Here is a 25,710-nt window from a genome sequence, read left to right on the forward strand (position 1 = left end):
AAAATAAACTCTGCGAGTCTCCCGTCTTAGTGCATTTCAATCCCCATATCGGTTGCGAACTTCGAGCAGACGCGTGTAAAGATGGTCTAGGGGTGATTCTACTTCAGGAATACGAGGGGCAGATGCACCCTATGGCATATGCCAGCAGGTCATTAACAAAAGCCGAGAAAAATTACTCAATCACAGAATTAGAAGCTTTAGCAGTCCTATACGGTTTAGTGCATTTTCGCCACTTTGTTCATGGTCGCCCCGTCACAGTAAAGTCGGATCATCACGCTCTTTGTTATTTGAAAAACGCAGATCAGTCGACAAGCAGGTTAACTCGCTGGGCGATCAAATTACAAGAATTTGATTATCAGGTAATATATAAAAATGGTAAAGCACACACCGATGCCGACTGCCTTTCACGCAATCCAGTACTTCCCGCTCCTGAAGAAGAATCTGACCTTTTCGACGTACCTACCTTCCTGCTGGACAACGTAGATATTCGCTTTGAACAACAGAAAGACCCGGGTTTACAACAACTAATACAAATAATTGAGGATCCAGAAAACAACGAATCGACAATAGCTTTGAGGAGAAAATCCAAAAATTTTACACTAATCAACGGCGTCTTATACAAAAAAAATGCAATACCAAGTGGAAATGATAACCTCCTAGTAGTCCCGCATCATCTGAAGCACGAGATCCTTTTTGCACACCATTCCGAACCCTTGGCAGGACATTTAGGGATAGCAAAAACGTTCCATAGAATTAAAGGGCGATTTTACTGGGACGCTATGCAGTCAGATGTGGAAAAGTTTGTAAAAGGGTGTGCAGACTGTCAAGCGCGGAAGGGCGAACAACATAAGAAACCAGCCGGACTACTAAAACCTATTCAAGTGGGGTTGCCATTTGATAGAGTAGCCATAGATATCTTGGGACCATTCCCAAAGAGCAAGAGAGGAAATGTAGTCATAGTTGTAGCCACAGATTATGCAACAAGATGGGCTGAGACTCGGGCGATGGCTAATGCTAAAGCAGAATCAGTGGCCAAGTTTATTTTGGAACAGATACTTACGAGACATGGAAGCCCAAGATACCTTTTGAGTGATAGGGGAACCAACTTTCGGTCGCAAGTGGTACAAGAACTGTTGAAATTGATGGGTGTTTATCACAATTTTACAACAGCTTACCATCCACAGTGTAACGGACTGACAGAGAGGTTCAACAAAACACTCGCCGACATGCTCGCCGTTTTCACAAGCACCAGCCAGAAAGACTGGTGCCAGTATTTAACTCACGTAACGTTCGCCTACAATACAGCTCGTCAAGATACCACTCAGTTTTCTCCATTCATGCTTGTCTATGCAAGAGAAGCAGTCTTACCTACGCAGGCAAATCTTCTGCAGGAACCGCTGTCAAGCTACGTGTTTGATATTAGAGAAAAGGCATTGGCCGTTAGGAACTGGGCTGTCGAAAATATTTATAAAAAACAAAATATTGATAAAGAAAGATTCGACGAAAAACATAGGCACGTTGAGTTCATGCCTGGGGAAAAAATAAAAATATTTACTCCTATTAGAAAAGTGGGAAAGAGTGAAAAATTATTATTAAAATATTTCGGCCCATATACGGTGATAAGAAAAATGGGGGATGTGGATTACGAGAGTAGAAAAGGCTCGAAAAAAGAAGTTGTACATGTAAGTCGACTTTTAAAATATAATGATCCATGGAGTCCACAGGTGAGTAGCGACAAATAAACAATGTTTTCATTGATCTACTTTTGCATCCATTATAATGAGATAATTTTGTCGAACTATATAAAAGCGTTGGGTGTTAGTTTTTATTTTAAATGTATGCTTTGTTAACGGGGGTTTACGAGAACTTTTCAAACGTGTGAGCCTGCGTGTCGGAAAAAGACAAACAAATAGTACAATTTTTAAGTTTAAGGTAAAACGAATTCAAAATAAATGTATTAACATGGCTTTCCTACAGGCTGTTCGCTATCTTACTAATCAGTCAAAATTCTTGCGTTGGAGGACAAATAGAAGTGTCGGCAGGAGCATTCTGGAGGCCCCTTGTGGAGACTTTGAATTACGAGGCAACCATACCAATAAAGTATACAATGGCGTGGTTCAAACCACAAACAAACAGTACGGGCACATCAAAACAATGTAGTGGCGATCACAATTGCGAACTGGCGACCGCTATGCACCAGTTAATGGAAGCGGTTGACGGCGAGCTGGAACCACAAGAGTCGGAAGAAGGATGGCAGCTTTTTGAAGATCAACAGCACAGAGAAAAACGCAGCCTGGATTTTCTAGGAGAGGGACTGGCTTGGTGTTGCGGCGTTGCAACACAACACAAACTAGACTCGCTGCACATGGAAGAAAGGGCTTTACAGAAAAAACTTCGACAATTGGAGGGGGGGCTATCTGAAAATATCAAAACGCTAAGTCAAAATTCTGTGGAATTTAAAAAATATACAGATCAGGTCGGGGAGGCTTTTAAATCCACGGAGAGGAGGATTAAAGAAATGGAAAAATCCATCACAAATTTTAGGAACAAGACGAATGAATGGGAAGGATTTTTCGGTACTTTAATAGAAAATCAATTTCAAAATACTAGACGTATCGTAACAATGTGGCGCGCGTTGGAATAAAGGGACGTAAAACTGTCATGTCGACAACACCAAATACCAGAAAAGGTGTTGCGGCCCCAACTTTTTCAAGCGAACTTAATGGAACTTCAAAAGGAATTAATCAAAGCAGGTCACGATTTAGCTATTGCTGTCACGGATATACACAGGTATTATCAGTTACCAATAACAGATTGTGTAATTTCAGGTAATAACATAACACTGGTAGTACGAGTGCCCATCGTACAACAGGGCATTAGGTGGAGTTTGTTTGAGCTCATAACTGCACCCTTCAGTTGGTACAATCAGAGTTGCAGAATAGAGTACAGCACCTTGTTTTTGGCGGTGGCAGAAGCTCCCTACACTAGACACCGGAGGCACAATTTGTACCGACAAATTTCTGGTTTGGGGTTGCATCAGTGCAGGCCGCACTCCGACAAACTGTGCTTTCTTCCTCGATTCGGAGAGGATAAACTTCATGGGCCTACGTGTGCACGAAAATTATATGAAGGTGCGACAGTGGAGGAATTAAGTTATCACTGCCCCATGAAATGTCACGCATCGACATCGCTTACCATCACAGAAGTCGAGGAGGATTTATTTATAATAACAAATTTAAAGGTAGGCGCTTATATAAGTTGTCCCAGCAGTAATAAAACCCTAACTGAATTCGGAAGCTTATTGGGCGCGTTAAAAATAAAACTTCACTGCCAGTGTGCACTTGTTTACCTGCATGATGTAATAATACCTAGACGTTTTCCCTGCTTAGATACTATCCCTCGCATCCACGTAAATCACATAATTCCAGCAGCGTGGTCGAATCTAAAGTCTTTCATTCTTAACCCCATTCATACCCACTCGTTACCATCATATAACAACTTTTCGGAATGTATTAATCCAAATTGGTCATTGACTATTCCGCATTTAAATTTAACCTCCCCGAATAAACTTCTCCAAAATTTTGTCGCAAATATTCCAGAATCACCACAAATTTTTTCTTTTGCGGACAGTTATGGTGTACATACATCCGCTACTTTAGTTGTTTGGAATCTAATCTTAACTGTTTTATTAATATATATATATTGGAAATCCAACCACCCAGCGATAGCCTCCCCCAACCAAACATGTAACCCTACCACCTCCCTTCTACTACAAGGGGGGAAGCCGTTAGGATAACTGTAGATGACGCGTCGTAAATTATATATATTATCACCTTGTGGATCTTGTCTTAATATTTGGACTCTCGATTAAAAAGATCGTTAGACAAATGCTGAGGCAATATCTGTGCAGGTCGATTGAAGCCTGCAGGCATATATGTATTACCCATATATAGGTTATATGTAGATAATAAGTAGTTGTCCACTGTTTTATATTTTAGATCGGAGATTGAACATAGATTTAGAAAGTTATTTAGATATTGTGTACTGGCTTCGCTTTATCTATTTTGTAGGAGTATAAGGTAATTCTAATGAATGAACTTTTTTTTTATGTTCTGGAACCGGGTCTGGCAACGGGAGACACCTACCATACATAAGGCGTTCTTGCTCGAGATAGAACCAGCATGGAAAAAAAAAAAAGGGGCCCTGACATCACTCTCGCATACGACGCTCTCGTTCGAGAACCAAGCTTCTACGACGACGAGTTCTCCTTAAAGAAGACTCCAGTTAACAAGACTGGACTCATAGTGGTTGAGTTTTGCCAAAAAGGAAATGGTGGTGAGCGGGACTTCGGCCAGTAAACAGGGACGTTAAAATAGCGCTTATCAACTGCTGCAATTAGTAAGAGAGTGCCGCTTGTCGCGAGAGATTTTAAAACAGTTGCTTCAAAAGATAAATACCTTAAATCAATTTTTGTCTTATTCAAGTGTGTAAAATGTTGGTAGGGTCTTCCTGGGTATGTCGACCAGAAGAATGTAATTTTGTATCGTTGGGTATCTTTGTTATTGTAGTAAAGTAGGAGTGAAGTCTAATATGATTGTATATTTTATAGGGTTGTGTTTGCAAAATGGATAATTTGTGGCTATGTACGTTTTATGCATTGTATTAGTTAAGAGATATCTGTTTGTGAAACACTGGAGGTCCAGTGTTCCTTAAGGGGGGAGATGTGTCACGAAACTGCTAGTTGCCCTAGTTATGTAAAGATTGCCTCATGCCATGCTTGTGGGATGTCAGCAAAAACCTCTTTTTGCTGGCATTACGGAAGCTTAGGTGGGGGGAGTGCGGACTGACGAAAGGGGCAGTCGGTACTAACTAGTGAGAGAAGTGAAGTGACGCACCATACCCCTTAAGGATGGAATTTGTAATGTAAGTTGAAATATATTTAGTTTATTTAATGTATTTGGGATTTTTATTCTTAACGTCGGATCGGGTAATTATCCTTAGCTCTACCAATCTCTCCCCCGACCCGGTCGTGACAATATTTGTAACCAAAGGTTACGCCTTCAGTTAGTAGTGGGCAGTATATTTAATACAACGTTAAACCTATACTGTACGAACAAATGGGTTTTACCTATCTTACGTGTAAAAGAAAAGATACTACGTTCTAAGTATATACTTATGACTATTTCAAATTAATTATAATTACTGGCTATTCGAAAATCTAACATTAATTTGTAGGATCGGAAAGACGTCCAGCAAAAAGATGATTTATTCTTTTCTCAGAGAGAAAATAAATAAACGGGTGATCTGCTATAAACTTCTTTGGAGGAGGAGGACGTTGAAGACTGTTGCAAAACTTCATGAGTCTCGCTTCTGTAAACAAACAAATTAGAATTAATTGCAGACAAACATATGACAAAACTTGAAAACGAACTGAAAAACATTAAAATAAAAGCCAAGTGCAATATAGGGTAAGGTTGCCGATATCGCACCACTTTTTCGAAAATCTCCATTTAAAAAAAAACAATATTATTTTTGGTAACGTTACTAGTTTTAACACATTCCTTTATACATTGGGCATATAAAATAAAATTGTCGTACTTTTAAAACTGTATTAAATATTTTTTTGAAGACATTTTAGAAAGACTTGTATCTGGTGCGATTTAGGAATCTAGTTTCCCAAATCGCACCACGGGGTGCCTAAAGTGCACCATCTTTAAATTGATGCAGAATAGAAGAGGAATAGGTAGTTAATTTGTTTTTTAATACAAACTCTTTAATAGAAAAACATTACAAATGAGGATTAAGATAAGCATAAATCACACACAAAGGATCGTTTGAAAGTTTCCCCCGAAAATCCTGCACAGCTCTCATGCGCCCATCTTGAACATTTTTGGCACAGAACCATGTCTTCGATGTTTGCCTCGCAGCAAAGAAAACAATACCATTTGTTCTTATTGACTATTATCTTAAGATTTTTCTTGGACTTTTGAAGGCCACTAGGCCCTGCTCGAGGTTCCACTTCTTCGGATTTAAAATTCTTTTTACGTTTGTTAATTTGGGTCGTTGAAAATACATTCTTCACTATTTTCCTAGCATTCGTGTTGTTCTTTTGCGCATGAGACTGTTTTGAGGCTTCAAGTTGCTTCTTGTAGGGACTGACAGTTAAAAGCATTGCTTTTTGCGCTCCTTTGGTTCTTCCTGTTTGATATCGTTTGCTTCCCTTTGGTACTGGACTTATTTTCTGTATGGGTACCACCAATAGATTGCACACTTATCACAACATTTGTTTAACCCTATTTTTCCGTTTTTATACTCGTCTATACAACGCATCATACTTTGTGGATCCCATAAACCATCCTGTCTCTTGGCCATTTTCTTAAATCTATACGAAAACAAAAAAATGTTTACAGAAATGGCAAGTTGCTGAAATCGCACCGGTGCGATTTAGGAAACTTCCAATAAGTGCGATTTAGGAAACTGGACATTTTTAAACACAAAATTATAGATAACGTTAACCCCTTTAAAAAATACTCATTTTAGTCTACGGACTAATTGAAACACATTATGTACTTTCGTTATAAGCAAAAAACTGTTTATAATAAACACTCACCTCTTCAGTAACCCGTTACATACACCGTCTGAAACTTTGTTCGACTTATCGTGAAATAAACTTTTCACTTGGAAGTTATGACAGGATAAAGTTTCCTATATGATTCTTGCACTGTCGGCGGCAAATTTTATTTAGTTTCTAAAATTATCGATAGATGACAAGTTTGGCTGATAGTTTACTGTAAACTGTTGGTGGTGCGATTTAGGAACCGGTGCGATATCGGCAACCTTACCCTACTCGTTCACCATTTTTTACTAAAAAAAAATAACAACAGAAAGGTAAACTAGTTAAATTTCACTCTCAAATTATGTACCCCATTGGTAACGGAACTATACATCGTAATCACATCTTTGTGTTTCCAATGTGGATTTGCGCCAGGGAAAAAGAAAATACTCGTGAGCCGAAAATAAGACGTACATTAAATTGTTGTCAAAAATGTCCAGCCTGTCAAAGTAGTACTTAGTTACCATCTGTCTGTCTGTCTGTTTCTTCGTTTACGGTTACAGGATTATACCTTTAAGAGGGTTAAAAAATCGACTAAAAAAATAGATTGTAGAAAATGTAAGTATGTTACATGTGTTGCCTGGTGGTAAGCTAATTACGAACTCTTATTATATCACTCGCTCGCTCGTGTATAAACTTCTTCGTTAGTAGGTAATTAGGCTCTTATCAGTCTCGATATGTAATATACTATTATAAATGCATTGATTTTTCTGTGTACTAGATTTTCGAACAATCATATAAAATTTAATAATTTAAATTAAATATTTACGGAAAAAATGAACTAATATTCTATTGGCATCCACGTGTCAAATGTCAAGTCTATCAATTCAAATCGAAGTTGAATATCATTTTGACATTTAATAAAGTCAGACCAAGATAGCCAACACGGTGCCATAAAATTCCCCGGTATCCTAATAATTTATCATAATTTTTCTTAAATTTCATCATAAATTTGTATACAAAACGCGTTTTTACATGTCTTTTTGTGAGTGTAAATTATTCTAAAGAGAGATAAAAAATTTCCTATAATTTTTTAATTTACTTAGATAATAATGTGTCAAGCATGCGTTCTATTTGTTAGACCATCGCATCTGAATCGACTCTGTAAACTTTATTGATTTAAGCTTTGAAAGACGTCCGGCGACAAGTTGTGTCCTGTCCAACAAAAACATGACTCGTTTCGTTTTTGGTGAGGAAATACTGAATAAGTAATCACTAATTACAGTATCAATTTGTTAGAATTTAAAGTTTATGGTCTGTGAAGATTTTAAAACGTCTTTGTAAACTTTTTCTCAGTGTTGTTAGGCTACATTTTAGACTAATGAAGATGCCCCTTTTGAAAGTGGCGTTTTTCTTTTATGTTTTTTTTGGGACATCGCTACCGGTATGTTCCATCCAACTTAAAATCTCTGTTTTTTTTAAGAGTGCTAGGTTTCTTGTTTAATAATTTAGAACGACATTTTACATTGTCCACTATTATTACTGAGCAGGGACGTAAAAATGGAAGTACTTGTGGTCGAAACGACATTCGAATAATACGCTATCCACATCACAAATGGAAAAATTTTAGTTAGCCTTGTATCATCCACATGACATGCCTAATGTGCATACAAAATTGACAACAATCGGTGCAGTAGTTTCGAAGATTATCTGTCTAATAAAAATCCACACAGACGACAGACAGATAGACAGCATACCGAGTGACAGACGGAAACGGGAAAACACTTCTTTCGTACTTTAGGGGTCATGAGACATAACATGAAAGTAGAATAATTAACCTAGCATGGGCATATAATAACAATGCCCCCAGAAATACTAACGTGGTGACTACATGAGATGGGAACAATAAGGTAAAGGAGAAGGGACACCCATGAAGACCTGGATTCTACAAATAGAGGGCCACTAGAAGAGGAAAAACCATGGAAAAATTGGATAAAGGGGCCAGGGATCCTCTAAATTCAACGCTCGAAAGGGAGGAAAAGCAGAAGAAGTAAACATTTTAGTTAAACTCTCCATTCAGCAACATAAAAATATAAAAACAACTCACCAACGACAGCTGATGCTTCAGTCCCTTCTTCATTTACTTCAATGAAAGCTTTCTGTATAACTTGACTCACATGTATTTGCTTATTTGACACAATCATGCCACTAAAATTCGCGCCACACGGCTTAAAAATTTCACCAAGTCCAAGCTAAACAATAAGAGAATTATTTTATGTATAATGAGCGTTTTGGATTTTGTTTCTTGTTTGTTATTGCTGCGATATCGATATGTGGTAAGTATAATATGAAAGCTGGAGATGTTCCATTTTCAAGGCATGAAAACCTTAGTAGTGTCAGCTCCATATATCCATTACTACCAGTAGAAGTAATAATAGATATACATATGGTTCATTCCATCGATATAGCGATCGAGTAGAACCCATAATTTAATAAAGCTACAAAGGCGACACTCGTAGTGTGGATATGATACCAATGTTGTGTTTTTTATAGATTCCCAGGCCAAAACTCCCTAGATCTCACCGGCTCTCTCTTAACTTTTCCAAACACCGATATCATACGTACAAGGAAACTGTCTAAGAAATACAGTCAGGAATAACTGGTATGCAGGCCTTTGGAAACTCATAAATATTTTCAAAATATATATATAAATACATACCTTAGTTAAGGGATTATTTAAAAAGATGGTTTGCTCAATTTTGAATTTAGGTAGTTGTATGATAACCCCTGTGTTACACATATTTTCTGTTATCTCGCTGAAGTTACAAGTGGCCAGCTTTTTTTCCAGTTTATCAATTCCATTTCTCTTGTTTGGTAAGATAATCATCATGCTTAGATTGTCGTTAGTATAAGCAAGTTCTAAAATTTGAGCATCCAACTTTTTATCTGCTTTATAATTGAACTCCCCGTATTTATTCATCATTGGAACATTTACTGATTTTACCATATTGAGGTAAAACGGAGCAGTTTTAGTGCAGTCCTTGTCAAATGGATTCATCCAACTACCCATGAAGTAGATGGCATTTACAAGTACTAAACGCGTCGATGAATCTAAAACCTCCGTTTTGATAAAATTCTTTATTTTGTATTTTGTTTTTTCTTCAACCCAAGCATTAATACATGCAGCAGCTGCTTCAATTGCAGCAAAATTAACTAATTGCACTTCAGATAGAAAATTCTTAGCCACAGCGTCGCTGAATTCTGGCAAGAGTTCATGGCCCTCCATAAGATAGATTTTATTAGCCATCAAAAGCAGAACATTTGGAATGGAATTAAGACGGTTCATCACAACGCTGTAACCTTCTGCAGCAGCTGCAGAGGTAGGCACTTTCAGTGAGGACGCAAACTTTTCAGCAGTTGTACCTTTGGCACCTTGATAGCACATGGAAAGAACAACGTGCACGCTAATAGGGGAAAAGAAGACATTTCCTGGTGTTTCGGCTAAAACTTTGTACAGGGAGGTCGTAAAGTCTCTATTGCCTTCCAGGACTTGAAGTTCTGATTTTTCTGTGGCCATCGCTAACAATGAAAAACTACAACAAAGACTATTCAAAGAAACCTGTAAGACAAAATAAAATAGTTAAATTAACGTTAGTGCAAATAAAGTAGCGGGCCTCATACTAACGTACAATGTTCACACGACGGACTTGAAGTATTAACCGATGTTTTTTTAATCAATCGTTATTCTTTAGATTTTTATATAGGGGCAAAATATCTAAACGATGTTCAGTGAAATGTAAAAACTTTATGGCAGAGTACTGAGAGTACGGTGAGGACTACTAAGACAAGACGTCTTTCGTTTAAATGAGATCAGACCGTGGTAGTCAACAACACGGTGCGAGTAATACTGGAAGTTTTGGGAGCTTCATTGAGCTTGTAAGCTCAGCAGGAAGAAAATATTCCTGCTACGTCTTGTATAGACAACCAACAAAACACATTATTGATTTCATTATTTTCATTGACCTTAATCAACGCATTATACGTCATATCAAAATCAAAACTAACGGGCAATCGAAAAATTTTCACATTAGGGTACGCTATGTAAATATTTTTCATTTCTTTCGTTAAATATTACGCATAAAAATTCAAGCGTAATTGCAAATTTTGTAATACCGGTTTGACGGTCTGTTAAAGTCGGAGCTCATACCGATACCATTAACAACCCTAACAATGAATAATTAGGATAGTACCACAAAGTGATTATGATAAAGATATTTGTGAGTTGGTAGGTTTGTATAGGCCAGTATTAAGCTCCAAACTACCAACCTACCTCTACCAAATTTGCTGCTATATAAAAGCAAATTTAATTATTTCTCTTTTTTTGTATCTCTGTTAGAAGTGCGAAGTGTAAATTATAGTTTTATTAAAAAATGTTCCAACCATGAAAATCTGCCCAAGTCTTGGATTATCAAGAATAAACTGTAGAGGATGAACACAACACAACAAATTTCGTTGCAACTTGTCATTAGATACAAAACAGTCCACATTAGAATAAGAAAAATAATTAAAAAAAAAGCATCAGTGTGCGAAATTTGGAAGAATTTCAGAACAACTTGGTATTGAAATAAAACAAGTTATGCACCATTTTAATAAAGAAAGTCAAGTACCAACAACTGCAAGTCTAAAAGAAAAATTAACGAAACATGATATGAGGAATATTTAAGAAGTATAGGTTTTTGTACAAGGTCTTGAATGGGAGTTATGGAGTCACAACGTTTAAAAAATTGAGATGGAAATAAGGAATAAAAAAAATCATCACAATTGAGATAGGGCGGGTGGGCGGGGCTATATTTTTCCTTTTTTTTTTCTTAATATGTGTAGATCTATTTAGGCAACAAGAAACTTAAAACATGTCTAAAATGGTACTGTAACGGAAACTTCAACGTCAAGAGCAACTTTATAAATCCCACTGAAGTGCAAATACGAAGATATTTCGGTAAAATCTTTGCCTGGAAAAACCAGTAATTAAAACAACCTAATCCGAAATGGAGAATTATCTTAATTCTCTCTTAAGTACTTAACTCTATAATAAATAAAATAAATAAATAAAATTAAAAAAAAAATTATAATTTTGTCAGTCCTTATTTTTTAGTGAACTTCGAGTCCAAAATGCCAAAAGTTTCTGCAAGTGTAAACGGTTGGATAAAAAAGGACATGCTAAAGTAAAAAAACTGATTAAATCGTTAATTTTTCGAGATACTTGTATAAACAATTCTAATAGTTATTTATGTACCAAGGGCACAAAGAAGATGTTTATATTCGAGGGCAACGTTTACAAAATCGAGGGCCTCTGGCCCGAGATTTTGTAAGTTGCCCGAGATTTATAAACATCAAGTTGTGCCCGTGGTGCATACAAACTTTTTTCCACTAGTAGCATTACAATGGCTAATTGTCGACTTGTCTAGAGGTCTGTAATTTGGAAAATTGTGAACCTTGGTCAATAATGTAAACGTGAAGTTGGCCACCTAATGTGACAACTGTCCACAACTGTCAGAAAAACTGAGACATAACCTGAAAACGATCATTTTGGAAAATTTGCTTTTAAATTATGCCCTGGAATGATTTCCAAACCCTGAATTGATTATAAATTGAGGATAAATTGGTGAAACAAAGTTGATGAAGTTGATGGGAGTGAAAATGAAGTTTACGGGACTGAAACTGAATCATGGTTCCGATTTGGTTTGACCTGATTTGCCGTAGATGAGCTTTGGACGATTTCGGCGATTTTTTTTTTTTATTGAAGATCGAGCCGTCGTTGTATCCTTCTGCTATGCTGGAGGATTTCCATTCCCCGTGTCGCTTTAACGATAAAAGGTCCATACCTTTTTCAGCCAAATTTGTCGCGGTCGCGTAAGTACGACGGAATGAGGAGGGGTACATGATGGTTCACTTTACAACATTTTTCACACAAAAATTTATTAAAAACGGGAAATATGGAGGAAATTAAAACAAAAGTTCTGGACCATTTCTGGATTGTCAAAAAATAATAAAATTCCAAAGCTTACTAAAATGACATGAGTACACATTTTTATTGATGCACTTCAGAAAAAACATTTTGAAAATTCGCAAACCTCAAATGGGCTACTAGTGGAAAAAATAGTATATTAACCACGTTTGTGAAGCCAATTCTAGACCTCGCGCTTTAGAGCCCTCGACGCTGCGCGTCTCAGGTTCTAATTTGCGCTCGGTCTAGAATGTCTGTCTTCACAACCTTAGTTAATAATATACTATTATTTTTCACGAGAAAATCTGAAAAAAACACTAATTTATAAAATTAATTCGTAAAAAAAAAATTTACGTGGCGTTGATTTTGTTGTCAAGGAGATTCTATGTTTATTGCAAACACGGCGCGGCGTCTATTCACGGTGTCAACACGTATATTTTCGACCGCGGAAATGAATGAGGAAAATTGTGAAATTCCAGAAAACATTGTGAAGAAAGCGCAAAAAGCCAATGAAAATGTGTTACCTGGAACATCAGGATCCATATATGAAAAAGAATACAAAATTTTCCTTAATTGGAAGATTAAGAAGTGGCTTACTTCCAAGAATTGGTGAGTTATTCTGTTTATAATATAATTATTTAACTGTGTTCTTCATTTTTAGTCAGAAAAATATTCACCCAGTTCCTTATGGTGAAAATACTCGATGGTCAAGACAACTTTAAGAGTAAACGACAACATAGACATTTCTAATTATCATAGTTTGACATATTTCTATAAAAAACCCAAAAGGTTATGTGGAAAAAAATACCGAGTTTTGACTGGCGAACAAGTCATGCAATTTGTAAAAGATGCTTCCAACAACAAATATTTACTTCAGAAGGTAAACTAAGTTATTTTTTGATGATTGTAATTAATTTAAATACGAATGTTTTATGCAGTAAAGGTAGTTGGAGGATGAGTGAAGACAATTCTAGATTTTTATATAATACGTTATTCGGTGCTAGCAGAATGGAAGCAGAGGCAGAAATAATTCCAATAGAGGTACCTCCGAAAAGTTTAAGTTTACCTGAATAGTTTGGTATGAATAGAAGTTTGTAAATTGTAATTTGTATCTTCGTTATTAAATAAATTGTCAAAAAATAAATAAGTAGTAAAAAATAAACAATAATTTTTAAAAATTTTTGTTTAATTCGGTTTAGCAAAATAGGGCATAATGAGAGGGCATAATAACTCATTATGCCCGCTCATTGTGCCCCGGATATAAGATGCCGCTTAACGTTTATCAAATCATGGATATAAAACAAACATTATGTACGAGTGAAAAATAAAAAATATAAGTGTATGAAGAAAATATCTGTAGCAACACGTTGCTCTGCGCATCTCAACTGAAATAGTATATTAAAGAACGAGTTTCATAAGGCAAATATTGAGGCACGAATCCAAGTTTATAGAACGAGCGGCGAAGCCGCGAGTTATATAAAGGATGAGTGCCTCAATGGCCTTATGAACGAGTTATTTATACTATTTTTTCTACCGCACACGTTTTTTCCCAAAATTTAATTGAAATTTGCATTTTTTTTAATCTGGGGACTTTTGTCGTGGTTGGTGATGGGTCGGTCTAACCACGAAATATTTGAGGTTCGAATTTTCACAACAACAATTGTAATTCGAACCAATTCGAGTTTTTGTAATTTAAAATTGGTTAAAATGTCTTGCGAAGAAGTTACGCGTCCGGAAACATGGGAAATTTTAAGTTTAGATTTGCCACTGACATTCACCTGACATTTCTCGTCATTGCTACCAATCTTACCGATCTAAATTACACCAGATCTATTAAAGAACGCCTTTCCGCTATTAACGAACTGCTGTGACGTCATTTGCGTGCGTTAATAGCTCTATTAGAAAACCAAAAAACGTGGGCGGTAGAAAAATGTGTTAATAAAACGGTTGAAAGCTATTTCGACAGAACTTCCCTCGTCCCTGAAGTATAATCCAACAAATCCTGCTGTTTTGAAAAATTATAAAATTTAATTTTGCGGGACAGATGTTTTAAGTTTTAATGCACATGAAAAGGTCATTTTGGGAGCAAGTTGAAGCAATGATGGGCAGCATTTTCACTTGGTATATTGTTGGTTGCATACACAAAAATTTAGTATCCTTTGAAAAAATTTTAAATTATAAAATGACTGCAAATGAAAATCGATCGTAGACAACTACATATATATTAAACTGGAAATAAATACCTCTAGCTTCTTTAGGCTCTCCACCTAGTTTTTTTTTGCGTCATTTGTTGGCAGCGGCAAACGTTGAATATTTGTTGACGTTTGCCACACCTGCCACACCTTTTTGTTTACTTGTCAAATGTGTCATCCTTGTGTTATGATTACCCATTTTAGCTAAGAACAAAACTCGCCAAAAATGATTAGCTACGGTAAAAAATCCCCAACAACCGGCACTCCGTCGGTCTACTCTCACGTTACATCTCGAAGCACCGCCAACTTGAGGAGCAGCCGAAGTATCAAGTCACTGAAGATCCCATGGTACCGTAGGCCTCTGATAACAGACTCTATCATACTAGACGTCCAGAGAGCAGCCGTGTTGATGGCTGTCTTCTCCTTAGTATGTACAAACCTTCACTGGAACCCATTCATTGATTGTTTCTTTTTTCAGTTGCTGTCGATATTCACAGTGATCACAGCATGCTTTGACCTATATTGCTACGCAATGGCAGTGCCAGGGTCCGTTCATACAGGCTATTATGCGATTTCGTATCAATTTATCTTTGTAGGAAGCAGACATGGTGAGTGCTATTTCATTGTGTCAGATAATTCATTCATGTGGCTTATGTTGTGTTGTTACAGTTCGTAATGCTCTTGTAATGTTCGCCGCCCTTTCGATTCTGCTGGCGATTGCTGTTTTTGTGACCAGTATTATGTTGATCGTCGCTTTGAGGAAGGTAAATAATTGTTTGTTGTTATGATTGATTGGGGTGGTGAGAGATAGGTGGCGCTGGGTGTTACGGATAGCGACTGGGTCGCGACAGGCTTGTAATATAGGCGATCGAAGGGTTTGTTGGGTCACTCTGGTTTCTCTTCAAAGCGAATAAATCTTTCGCCTTTTACTAAAGATTTCCGTGGAGAGGAACAATACAAATGAGTCTATAGCAATTTTTTGTCTGCCCGGCGAAAGCTGGGCATCTGATTGAATCTAAAAATAATCGTTTGATTTTGAGCATCGTTGATGTAAAGTTGACGCCGTGTTCAATTTTAATGTATCTTTCTTCGCTAATTATATGCGCCTTTAGTTCCTTTTTAATTAGCTTTTTTATGCACAAGTTGGATATAACGGGTGATCAACTTGAAAAATCACTCAGACACTCAGAGTGGGCGTTGAAATATCATTTGACAGAAACAGCATGTCTGTTCTTATAACATACAACATATAACAGGTTATGTTTGTGCCAAATGGATGTTATAAGAACAGACATGGCGTTTGTGTCAAATGAAATTCCAACGCCTACTTTGAGTGTTGTCAGTGGAACACCGGTGGTTACTTGTTGGTAGTTTTTGCCTGTCCTGTTTGTGATTTCATCCTTTCTTCGTGATTCTGTGATTGTAGGTCTCATGGGTTCCTATGGAATTCTTCTCTACGTTTTTATTTGTAATTTTTAGTGATTAATACAGATATTACAGCAAGTTATTAAAATACATACCTACTTATACGTAAATGTTTGATATACCGTTGTGGGTTGTGGAATATACCATATACCCACCCACATTTCTGTTCGCTAATTTCATTTGAAATCATTATTCTTGCTTATTCGATTCCATAAAACAAGGAGCATTTAATTAACAATAATTGAAAAGTTTGTCATCATACCCGGCGAACTCTTACGGCGGATTAAAGAAATAACCCTGTAACCTGTATCACGAAACAAATCAAGTAATTATTGCCATAAGCCTCGAATGTGCAATTCTGTATTATTTTTAAAAGAATTAGATAAATAAAATTATGAAGGTTATAAAAATCACAACAATTTCTATAAATAACACCGTATCGCGTCGGGGCTTGCGAAATATGCATCGCCATAATACAGGTGGTTAAAAAGTAACTTTATACTTCATTTGTTTTTGAGATGCATGGCTAACTTGATTTTTTTTTAAATAGCACTAGTAGTCAAATGTTCCGTTTTTAAATAGTGCATTTTTTTTAATTCAAAAACGTAACGCATGCATTATTTTATTTTTTTCCAACATGGTAAAATAAATTTTCAAAATAAAAATACTGAAAGTCAGAAAATCATAGCTAGCCTTGACAATACTATCACCTGTCATGGTCTTGGCGTAGGACACTTTATTCAAAAATTATACTAGTGGCCAATCATTGTAAAAATGATAGAACTGAGGATACATAATTACACGTACATACAGATTGATTTAAATGGTGTTTCCAAATTATTTACAAAATATTTTAGAAATAACATATTCCGATTGTAAATAGTAAAAACATTGTTATATAGTGAACCAAGAGTTATAAGGTTATATGGCCATCATAAAATCATCCCATTGTGTCGAAGTTAAGTTGTTTACAATAGAAAAGGTTTTAGGGTCGTAAATAACGTGTCCACTGCAGCTCGACCGGCTCTTGTGGTTTCGTTCAGGGGCGGCTTTCACTAAATATGAAAATCCACCTCTCCACTATTTCTTTACTACCTGCAGCCGCTGAGGGTTCCGAAATAACCACTCTCTTTGAAAGCCGGCCCTGTTAAATATGAGCAAGAAATGTTTAGAAGATGATTTATTGCCAACCGGTAAGCTTAGTGCGAACCACACAAAGGGGGTATTTATTTGCGGTCAACTACTTTTATGATGGCCATATAACCTTATAGGTCTTGGTTCACTATAAAAGCTTTTTGAAAAATTTAAATAAAAAATTTCAATTGAAAAGAGATCAAATTAACATTTAAAAAACAATAATTTTACAACAAATATTCGAAATTTGTCCATTTACGTCCTGGCAATAGTAAATACGTTGCACAAAGTTTTCAAATGAATCTGTTAGAATAGTAGAGGGAATATCAGCAATCACATTTAATATTCTTCCTTGGAGTTCTTCGATGCTTTGTGGTCTATTGACATAAACTCGATTTTTTACATAACCCCATAGAAAATAGTCAGGTGGGGTTAAATCGGGTGACCTAGCTGGCCACTCAGGCATGTTTTGCAGTTCTGAATTCAGAAAAAAACAGTCTATTCAAAAATTGGCGATTTGACTAATGATGCTTGAGTATTTTTATGTATAACCTAAATTTGAAGAAAGTCCAACTAACCGTTCCCGAGATATTCAACTGCGTCCATACTTTTTAGCACTCCTGTAAGTTTAACGAAGGTTTATCTGGTGTCAAAAATTAAATTCTTAAGTTTGTATAATTATCCTCACGGCCGAACATTTAATAATTATTTCACAATCTTCCACAGAATTTATTTTCGTATACTTACATATAATAATAATAATATTTATTGACATTCAGCAGACCAGAGGTCCAAATAGGATATAATATAAACAAAAATGATTTCTCACGAAGTAAATAATAACAACAGTTAATTTTTGACTATATAGATCATAACAACTTGAATAAATAATTAATGAAATAATAAGTTAGTAGTCACCGGATCACGATATAAGTCGCTAAAATTATTACTATGTTCCATTTTAAGCTCATTGTATATTTTAAACAAATTAAAAATTGGAAAATACATACTTATGTTGATTGGTATGTACGAACAACTTTACAATGAAATAATGGAAACCGTTTTAAACTAAACTGCAGTACATTCAATTTTTAACATACATATATATTTCAATAATGATGGAGAGTTAATAAGGATCTTACATGAAAATAAAGTTGAAACATAATTTCTTCTAGATGTTAAGATATACTAAATTAATTACTACAACGCTTGGTAGAGTGTTTTTCTGTAAAAGGTACACACCAATAAACGTGCGCAGAAACGAAATTTGGTTCGGCATTGCGGGGTGAAAGAATCCAGCACGTGGTGATTCATCTTCAGTGGCGTCTGGCGTTAGAGAACTCTTTGGAGAATTTTCTTGGTTTATTGTGAGTGTATAGTTTGATTTTTTGGGAAAAAATTGTTACGCCTATGATTTTATAACATAGGAAAGACATTTTCACAAAATAAATTTGTGTTTCCATTTTTTTGGCTGTGATTTCTAGTACTACATAACATTGGCCCCAGATTCAATATCCAAAAGATACGCCACTGTCTATAGTATCATCTATTCCCGCCAACTTCCACGCGCAGATCTCTGACTCCGCCCATGTACCTTTTAGAGAAAAGCACTCTATTTGGATAACGCTGACAAGGATAGATCCTAATATTTTAAAGTAAAGAAATTTGCAAAATTTGCGTTCTATTTTTTGTAAATTGACAAAATGAACCCGATAAAAAGGGTAAACTACTTAAATTTTTAAAGCTAGATGTATTTCATTTGATTATTCCCAATGGTGTGTACATATCGTTCCAAATTTTATTTGCGTGTGGTGGTACAAATGACAATGACGAGGCATGAATTTTGGTACGATTCTTTGTTACATTATTTACAGTATAGTCAGAGGCAATTGGATTTTCTTTGCATGAAAAAATCGTTCAAAAACATTTTAACTTTTCAATTGTTATGTTCATTGTATTGCGTAAAATTATTTATAATTTTCTGAAGAATAGTTATGTCTTTAACTACTCCAACCACTTTCAAATTATCCACATAAAGAAAAACCTTACCGTTTACAGACTTTGTTGCACCATTTGTAAAAAGAGTTAATAATACTGGGCCTAGTGTGGATCCCTGAGTGACTCCCTGGCTTTTGCAAAATGTATAGATCTATAACTTCTTTTTTCCACATATTGGGTAGAAAAACTATTTTACGATAATAATTCAAACAAGTTGATATTTAGTGTTTGTTTCTAAATCAAGTAGGTTGCGTACCCCCAAATGTGTATTTTTTTTTAATAAACCCATACTTACTTTCATATGTTCAGAGGTAAAAAAGTGACCCGGTATACTTTCGTTTAATTTAAAGCAGTTTATTCAAAAAGTCTTACCAAGTGACAGATATTTCACTCTTTCGGGGTAAATTTTAACTGATCTCTTTTTACTAATCTTTGTAATTTGAAAAAACCCTAAAAATACATAGAGGTATATGATGAAAGACGCAAAGAGGAGTAAATTTGCATTAGCAAATCTCGTTTCTCTTAAAATTTCGGCTTCACCTTCATATTCGCGAGTTCGGAACTTTCCAATCCTCATATACGATTTGGGTTAATTTCTTTTTTGGTGGCTAACTTTAGTGTGGTTGATTTGAATAATCAGAAAACCTGATTTCTCCAAGATGAGTCATTAATAAATGGTAAAAATGTACAAAAAGCTGTTGACTTTGGTGCAAAAAAATTCAAGTAGTGAATCAGATGCAAATTATTTTTTTATTCATTTTTTTGATTATGCTCTGGGGGTTTTGCAATGATCTTACCTGAACTATATTATGTTGATCGTCTCTTTGGGGAAGCAAATAATTTGTATAGTCGACGCACAATAAAAAAAAAAACTAGGAAAAAAATTAACGGTATTAATAGTAATTTCACCTTTCATAGGGTGTCAGCCTGCTAATTGTTATCAAAATTGACGTTTGAATTTTAATACTTTACAGACAAGAATTATTTGAGTTAATTAATCATAATTAAGGTAAGTTAGTAAGACTGAATGAGCTGTACGTAATATGAAGTGACAGAATAGTTACTAAAATAAATCACCAGAATCCACGTTTACAATTCAAAATCATTGTGCGTCGACTATAGTTTGTTGTTGGTTGGGTAGCGACTTTCATGGTACATTCTATGGCGGCCTTGAAAGTTAGACCCTCCACCTTTTAAATTTCTCCGATAATACTTGGGTAAATTTAAGAAGCGCGTTAGAATAATTATTCAAAAAAATTTGGTTCATGATAAGTTTTTTACAGGAATTTTCAGACGAAATTTGGTAGAGTATCAGACTAGTACTTTATAAATCAATTTCTGTTCATTTTGTATCGTAATAGTTAATTACCTACATTAATTACAGCGAATGAGCTAAGTATCGCAATATGCAATATTTTATTCAATTTTGACGAAATAACACAATTAATTAAAAATTAATTTTACAAAAATTGAACCTAAAGAATCAAGTTTTTGATGGGCACAATTTATTCTCGCAGCAACTTTTGAGTGAAAATTGTAAACTACGTGAATTCTGTGAAAACTGCTAAAAAATGAATGACTATCAAGACGTTTATGTCCCGGAAGCTGGTTTTTATTTTTCTATGAGTGAATTAAAAATTTCACAATTTACTTGTGATAAAAACTTATTTGTCAGGGTTGCAAAGGATTTAATAAAGGCAGTTTAAAACGTCAATAACGTGAATAAATGAATTTATTTTTGTTGTAATTCCATAATTATTTTGTTCTACACGATAAATTGAACCGAAATGGATTTTTAAAATACTAGTCTAATATTCTACCAAATTTCACTTGAAGATCCGTGCTAGAAAACTTATTAACACAAAGTTTTTAGCACAACAGTCTTTTCACTATTTTTTTATGACCTCCGCTTTATTTTTCCATTCTCTGGCATTCACTTTTTCTCGATCTTCCTCCACTGGAACCAACCACTTTCTTCTGGTTCTTCCCCTTTATTTCTTTTCCATTGTTCGTTGTTTTTAAAATGTTCGTTGACTTTCTGGTTTCTGAAGTCGACGTACATTTATTTGTTACGTTATTGAGCAATTGTTAAAAAAATTAAGGTTAAGATGTTTATGGTTTGTATTCAAAACGCTTTGTTTTTGTTTATTTTATTTTGATATTTTTGTCATGAAATTTCAAATTTGAAGTTTTTTGTATGTCTACCAACCGCTAATGTAGAAATAAGCCCTAGAGGACTTTTATTTGGTACCAACTTAATTCAACAGGTGGTGGTTTTTTTTACATTTTTTCCCACTTGAGTCTTTTAATGTGATAGCCCAAAGTACCGATTAGAATTATTGCTGAATTTCAATAAATATTTTGTACTCCTAATTACATAGTCAGAATCCAAGTTTGCTTTTAAATAAATTTCAAAGATATTTGTAACTGTCACAAATTTGTTCCCATATCGCCAGTTTTTATTTTTCTGACCTGTATGAATGTAGTTTTATACAAAATTACTCTCCTCTAAAATCACTGCTTAGTTGTTCTTGACGACAGCTTTGATTTTAGTACTTTCCTGAGTGCCCTTGCGCTTCTGCGTATGTATTTTTATTTTTATAAATATGATAATTTCATATCATTGAAACGTCCAAGATTTATGAATATGTAAAATTTTCATATTTGAAAATAAATATTAACTTTTTAGACCCCCTAATCCCAAATTTTGGAATTTCTGGTTAACGCAGTAGTGGGAAAAAAAACTGAAAATGTTAACAGTAATAATTGTTTTATTCCACCTGTATCTATACGAAATAAAATAAAAAAAAATCACTTTTCACGTAACGGTTTATGGTAGAAAGTTCGGTTATCGTTAATTTCTAGTTTCCTTGTATTAAAAAAAAGTTGGCAAGGATGGAGGTCAACGTAAGAACAATATTCCTATTAAAAAATATATTTGATAAAGAGTTACACTAAAATCATTTAAATTTCCAGGAATATGAAAAGAAAATTGTGCCATGGTTATACGCCTTCGCCATTTTCACCATCTTCCGCCTGTTCGCCTACCTCTTCTTTTCCATCGTCAATGACTTGATCTTCGCCTACAACATTCTGATGTGCCTTCTCTGGACAGTTTTTCTAGCCATAAGCATCTACGGCTGGATCCTCATCTACTCCCTCTACATTGAACTCTCAGACCTAACCAGACTTGAAGACTTGGCACACTTGCGGGTAAGTAACCCCATTTTACTAAAACTCTTGGTATGTGTAAATAACAAATTTTCACATGCTTGCGTAGATAACTGAACGCTACAATTTAGGTGAGAGCGCTATCTGCCTCGAAATCAAACTAATTATTTTTTTCTGGTAGATGGGAACCATGCAATCTCTGAATGCATCGACAGTCCCCTCCCTGGCGGGCTCTCGTCCGACGACACCCCACAGTACGGTTTCGACGATGCCAGTGGGATGAGCTACTATGGAGTACCCCACTCCATGTCATTCGGAACAGAAGCTACAACTGCAACTGTTTCGACGATATCGTAATTTTATCCGTCCATAGTATAGGAACAAGTGCGTATTATTTTTTATCAATGACTTATTGTATGTGACACAATAATAAATGTTTTTAATTTTCAAACTCGAGGATTTCGTAAAACTCGCCTACTTTTACGGCGACTCCTTTATCTGTGACTATTTGTTTTGGTGAGGCGTCGTCTTCGTCGCTCGTACCGCCGGTTATTAATGCAATTCGTTCTTCTAGTTGGGTTTTGGCGTCTTCACTCTTTTGTAGAAGCTCTGATTGGATTTTTATTTTGTTCTCGAGGTGACGTATGGTGTCGTCTAACGTTTCCAAAGTGGTGTAAGAGTCAGGAAAGGCCAATTTGTCTAGGAAGCATTCTCCGGTGTGGATGATGGTGCCATTAACGTAGATTTTCTTCCCTAATGGTATCAACGCCGGGTGTTCTACTTTCTTACCTAATTCTTGTACATTGGCGGTTGTAATTTGCAAATCGTTCAATCTGGATGCTGTAGATTCGATGATCTCGTCATTTTTAACAAGGTCGTCGTTCAAGTGTTTAATAAAGTTGGAACGATTTTGTAAAATTTGCTTCACTTGGTCACCCATTTTGAGGTTATGCGTCGGTTCACGCTTTTAAATGTCAATCTGTAAAGCAGTACCAACCTAATTTAGTAACACCTTATTTGTCACTAGACAATGTCAACATGAAAATAAATGACAATTTCACTGTACAAATATAAACCAATTTTATTAAATAAAGTGACATAAACTTCACTAATTACAATAAAAAGGATTAATAGGACTTCTCCCTGTGGCTTTTAACAAAGGTTTTGCCGGTTTTGCGTTTGCATCATATGGAATTCCTGGCGAACTCAAAATTTGAAAATGGTGCTCTTGTACGTCCTGTGATCGATTCAATTTAGTGTTGATCTTCACTTTCTTAATAGGAGTAGACACCGAAAAGGGATTTTTTATCAATTCAGAAGACAAATTAAACCTACCTCTGGTGAAACTGTTCTCAACTGTCATTTCATCATTCGAAACATCCCACTGATTTTTTGGAAAAAGAATTTTTTCCTTTAATGGTTTCTTAATTCCCTCGTCAATAGCTTCAAACACGTGTTTGTTTTCACCTTTATCCGCGCTTGCTTGATCCTTCCACTGGTTTTTGGGTCTTTGAATGGCCTTAGTGACCAACCAAGTTCCAGAATTCCTTCTGAAAATTGATTCTATTTCTAATACTGCCTCCTGCTTGGGTTGTTTTTGGGGCGGGCTGTCATAGTTGTCTTCAATTTTACGTTTTTTCTTTAACACAGTGGGAAATTCGTTTTGGATTTTTTGCGCCAGACCTGTGTCTAGTTTAATTTTTTTGCCGCCTCGCAACTCAATTTCATCACCATTCTCGATTTTCCTTTTTCGCTTTTTCTTGCCTGTGATTTTTTGCTCAAACTTAACCAACCGATTTACGGCTTTTCTCACATTAGTGTCATAATCGTTATTCGCCAGTTTTACTTTTTTAACACCCAGGGGGTAAATGCCTGACGCCATTTTCTTAAAACTGATAACAATTAATAAATAAATAAATGAATCAATAAAAAATTACTTACTGTTCTGATAATTCAGTGATACATTTTCTTGACTTTGAATTTGTCGATTTTTCAAATTTGCAAGCAGACAAAGCTTTCACAATCGCTTTTGAATGGAATTTTATCTGAGGGAGTTCAACATCAACTCTCCCAGCTCTTGGATCATACACTCTCACTTTTTCCTCCTGTAGTGTCTCCTCCTCTTCATCTGACATTTCCTCAGAAAGTTCCACTTTCTTCATAGCATCAATTGAACCAGGGAAACCTAAATTTTTCCAAGCTTTGTACTTTTCGTCATATTCTAACCCTAAATCTGACTGTCGGATTAAGTATACAAAAATGTGTTTTCTAATATGATCAATAACACGAGCGTCATCACTAAAAGCTAACTGTTTGATAAAAGGCGTCAATAAATTTGTCGTGTGATGAGGTGGCAATTCGCCTTCTGATACCTAAAATTAACAACAAAATAATTTATTTTAGTTTTAATTTCACTAATTACCTTTGCCAACTCTTCCAAATAAATTTCAATAAAGTGTAACAACAACCCCAGAGGTTTCTGTCTCTGAGGGTCCAAAATCGTCTCTGATAAAATTTCCGTGAATTTTTTAATTGAGTCCCTTGACCAATTTTCGTTTTTTAAAACAAATAACACTTGTCTCAATAGCCGTCGCACAAACTACAATTATTAAATAAATGAAGAGTACAAAAACTGATCCACATACCATTAAAAACTTATCCAGTCGCAATTGATCAATTCCAAACCACTCGTTCATCAAAAGCGCCATCCCGCACTTGTAAAACAGCAAAGACGACTCCAACGGCAACGAGTGGACTAAATTCGAGATATTTTCGGCACATTCCTCCTGTTTAATGAACACTTGAGTGACTCCATTACATACATTTGCATCTACTTACTTGGATTAAAGGCTTATCTGACATCCACATGGAGTAGAAAAGCCCTTTCCAGAGTCTCAGGAAGTCATCTTCTGTGAATGCTATACGAAAACAATTAAATAAAGCCCACCAAACCCGCTAAAACTCACGTATTGTGCTCGATCTGTTCTGGAACCATTTTTTCAGACTCTTCAAAGCCCTATCCCTCGCTGTTTTATTATTCCCGGCCAAAACTCGTGCAAGTTTCAGCTCCTGAGCAACCACTAAAACTTTCTTTACCTGTTTTTTGTCGTTTTTCGGTGATTTTTTCATGTTTTCACGTGTTTTGGACGTGACAGTAGTTTCGAGCACCGCCATTTTGTAGAAATTTCAAAAAATGAGAGTGCCAACTTAAGGACGCCACTACCAACCCTCGC

The 25,710-nt window shown here is 35.6% G+C and overlaps 3 protein-coding genes, 1 long non-coding RNA gene and 1 other non-coding gene across 7 annotated transcripts; 3 read left to right on the top strand and 2 right to left on the bottom strand.

Moving 5' to 3' along the window:
• Positions 1 to 5,224: 5,224 nt before the first annotated feature.
• LOC135142128 (leukocyte elastase inhibitor-like) lies at positions 5,225 to 10,638 on the bottom strand. The gene is made up of 4 exons (XM_064073794.1): positions 10,243 to 10,638; positions 9,273 to 10,172; positions 8,661 to 8,805; positions 5,225 to 5,370 (listed from the first exon to the last, which is right to left on the bottom strand). The coding sequence occupies exons 2-4, from the start codon at positions 10,128 to 10,130 to the stop codon at positions 5,225 to 5,227; spliced, it is 1,149 nt and encodes a 382-aa protein (XP_063929864.1). The 5' UTR covers positions 10,131 to 10,172; positions 10,243 to 10,638.
• A 2,331-nt stretch (positions 10,639 to 12,969) lies between these two features.
• On the top strand, positions 12,970 to 13,558 carry LOC135142425 (uncharacterized). Its single transcript, XR_010282523.1, has 3 exons — positions 12,970 to 13,166; positions 13,219 to 13,437; positions 13,496 to 13,558. It is a non-coding gene; the product is annotated as an uncharacterized LOC135142425 (long non-coding RNA).
• A 1,315-nt stretch (positions 13,559 to 14,873) lies between these two features.
• LOC135142396 (uncharacterized) lies at positions 14,874 to 22,928 on the top strand. Of its 2 annotated transcripts, XM_064074110.1 has the most exons (6): positions 14,874 to 15,176; positions 15,228 to 15,357; positions 15,419 to 15,513; positions 22,283 to 22,519; positions 22,587 to 22,608; positions 22,659 to 22,928. In XM_064074110.1, exons 1-6 carry the CDS (start codon positions 14,976 to 14,978, stop codon positions 22,832 to 22,834), a joined length of 861 nt encoding a protein of 286 aa, XP_063930180.1. In that variant the 5' UTR covers positions 14,874 to 14,975; the 3' UTR covers positions 22,835 to 22,928. The 2 variants fall into 2 exon arrangements, with proteins under 2 accessions (XP_063930180.1, XP_063930181.1); XM_064074111.1 differs by lacking the exon at positions 22,587 to 22,608 and having other exon boundaries at positions 14,877 to 15,176.
• Positions 15,635 to 15,753, top strand: LOC135142435 (U5 spliceosomal RNA). Its single transcript, XR_010282524.1, has one exon. It is a non-coding gene; the product is annotated as a U5 spliceosomal RNA (small nuclear RNA).
• Positions 22,929 to 23,532: 604 nt separating the features above from the next.
• Positions 23,533 to 25,698, bottom strand: LOC135142389 (ribosomal RNA processing protein 1 homolog). Of its 2 annotated transcripts, XM_064074100.1 has the most exons (7): positions 25,444 to 25,698; positions 25,316 to 25,395; positions 25,123 to 25,263; positions 24,900 to 25,076; positions 24,419 to 24,849; positions 23,813 to 24,369; positions 23,533 to 23,750 (listed from the first exon to the last, which is right to left on the bottom strand). In XM_064074100.1, the coding sequence occupies exons 1-7, from the start codon at positions 25,649 to 25,651 to the stop codon at positions 23,731 to 23,733; spliced, it is 1,614 nt and encodes a 537-aa protein (XP_063930170.1). In that variant the 5' UTR covers positions 25,652 to 25,698; the 3' UTR covers positions 23,533 to 23,730. The 2 variants fall into 2 exon arrangements, with proteins under 2 accessions (XP_063930170.1, XP_063930169.1); XM_064074099.1 differs by having other exon boundaries at positions 23,533 to 24,369.
• Between the last annotated feature and the right edge of the window lie 12 nt (positions 25,699 to 25,710).

Source organism: Zophobas morio, unplaced genomic scaffold (genome assembly GCF_036711695.1).
Source record: "Zophobas morio isolate AGI-343-1 ecotype UQ-CSIRO unplaced genomic scaffold, CSIRO_AGI_Zmor_V1 ptg000046l, whole genome shotgun sequence".
Taxonomy (NCBI): Eukaryota; Metazoa; Arthropoda; class Insecta; order Coleoptera; family Tenebrionidae; genus Zophobas; species Zophobas morio.

Bases quoted from the DNA above. Each gene is read 5' to 3' on its own strand.
- LOC135142396 (XM_064074110.1), top strand. From the start codon at position 14,976: ATGATTAGCTACGGTAAAAAATCCCCAACAACCGGCACTCCGTCGGTC. The intron at 15,177-15,227 runs GTATGTACAAAC...TTCTTTTTTCAG, and splicing joins TGATGGCTGTCTTCTCCTTA to TTGCTGTCGATATTCACAGT. The intron at 15,358-15,418 runs GTGAGTGCTATT...GTGTTGTTACAG, and splicing joins CTTTGTAGGAAGCAGACATG to TTCGTAATGCTCTTGTAATG.
- LOC135142389 (XM_064074099.1), bottom strand. From the start codon at position 25,651: ATGGCGGTGCTCGAAACTACTGTCACGTCCAAAACACGTGAAAACATG. The intron at 25,396-25,443 runs GTGAGTTTTAGC...GTTTTCGTATAG, and splicing joins GAACAGATCGAGCACAATAC to CATTCACAGAAGATGACTTC. The intron at 24,850-24,899 runs GTAATTAGTGAA...TGTTAATTTTAG, and splicing joins ATTTGGAAGAGTTGGCAAAG to GTATCAGAAGGCGAATTGCC.
- LOC135142128 (XM_064073794.1), bottom strand. From the start codon at position 10,130: ATGGCCACAGAAAAATCAGAACTTCAAGTCCTGGAAGGCAATAGAGAC. The intron at 8,806-9,272 runs GTATGTATTTAT...CTTATTGTTTAG, and splicing joins TAAATAATCCCTTAACTAAG to CTTGGACTTGGTGAAATTTT. The intron at 5,371-8,660 runs GTGAGTTGTTTT...GTTTGTTTACAG, and splicing joins TGAAGCATCAGCTGTCGTTG to AAGCGAGACTCATGAAGTTT.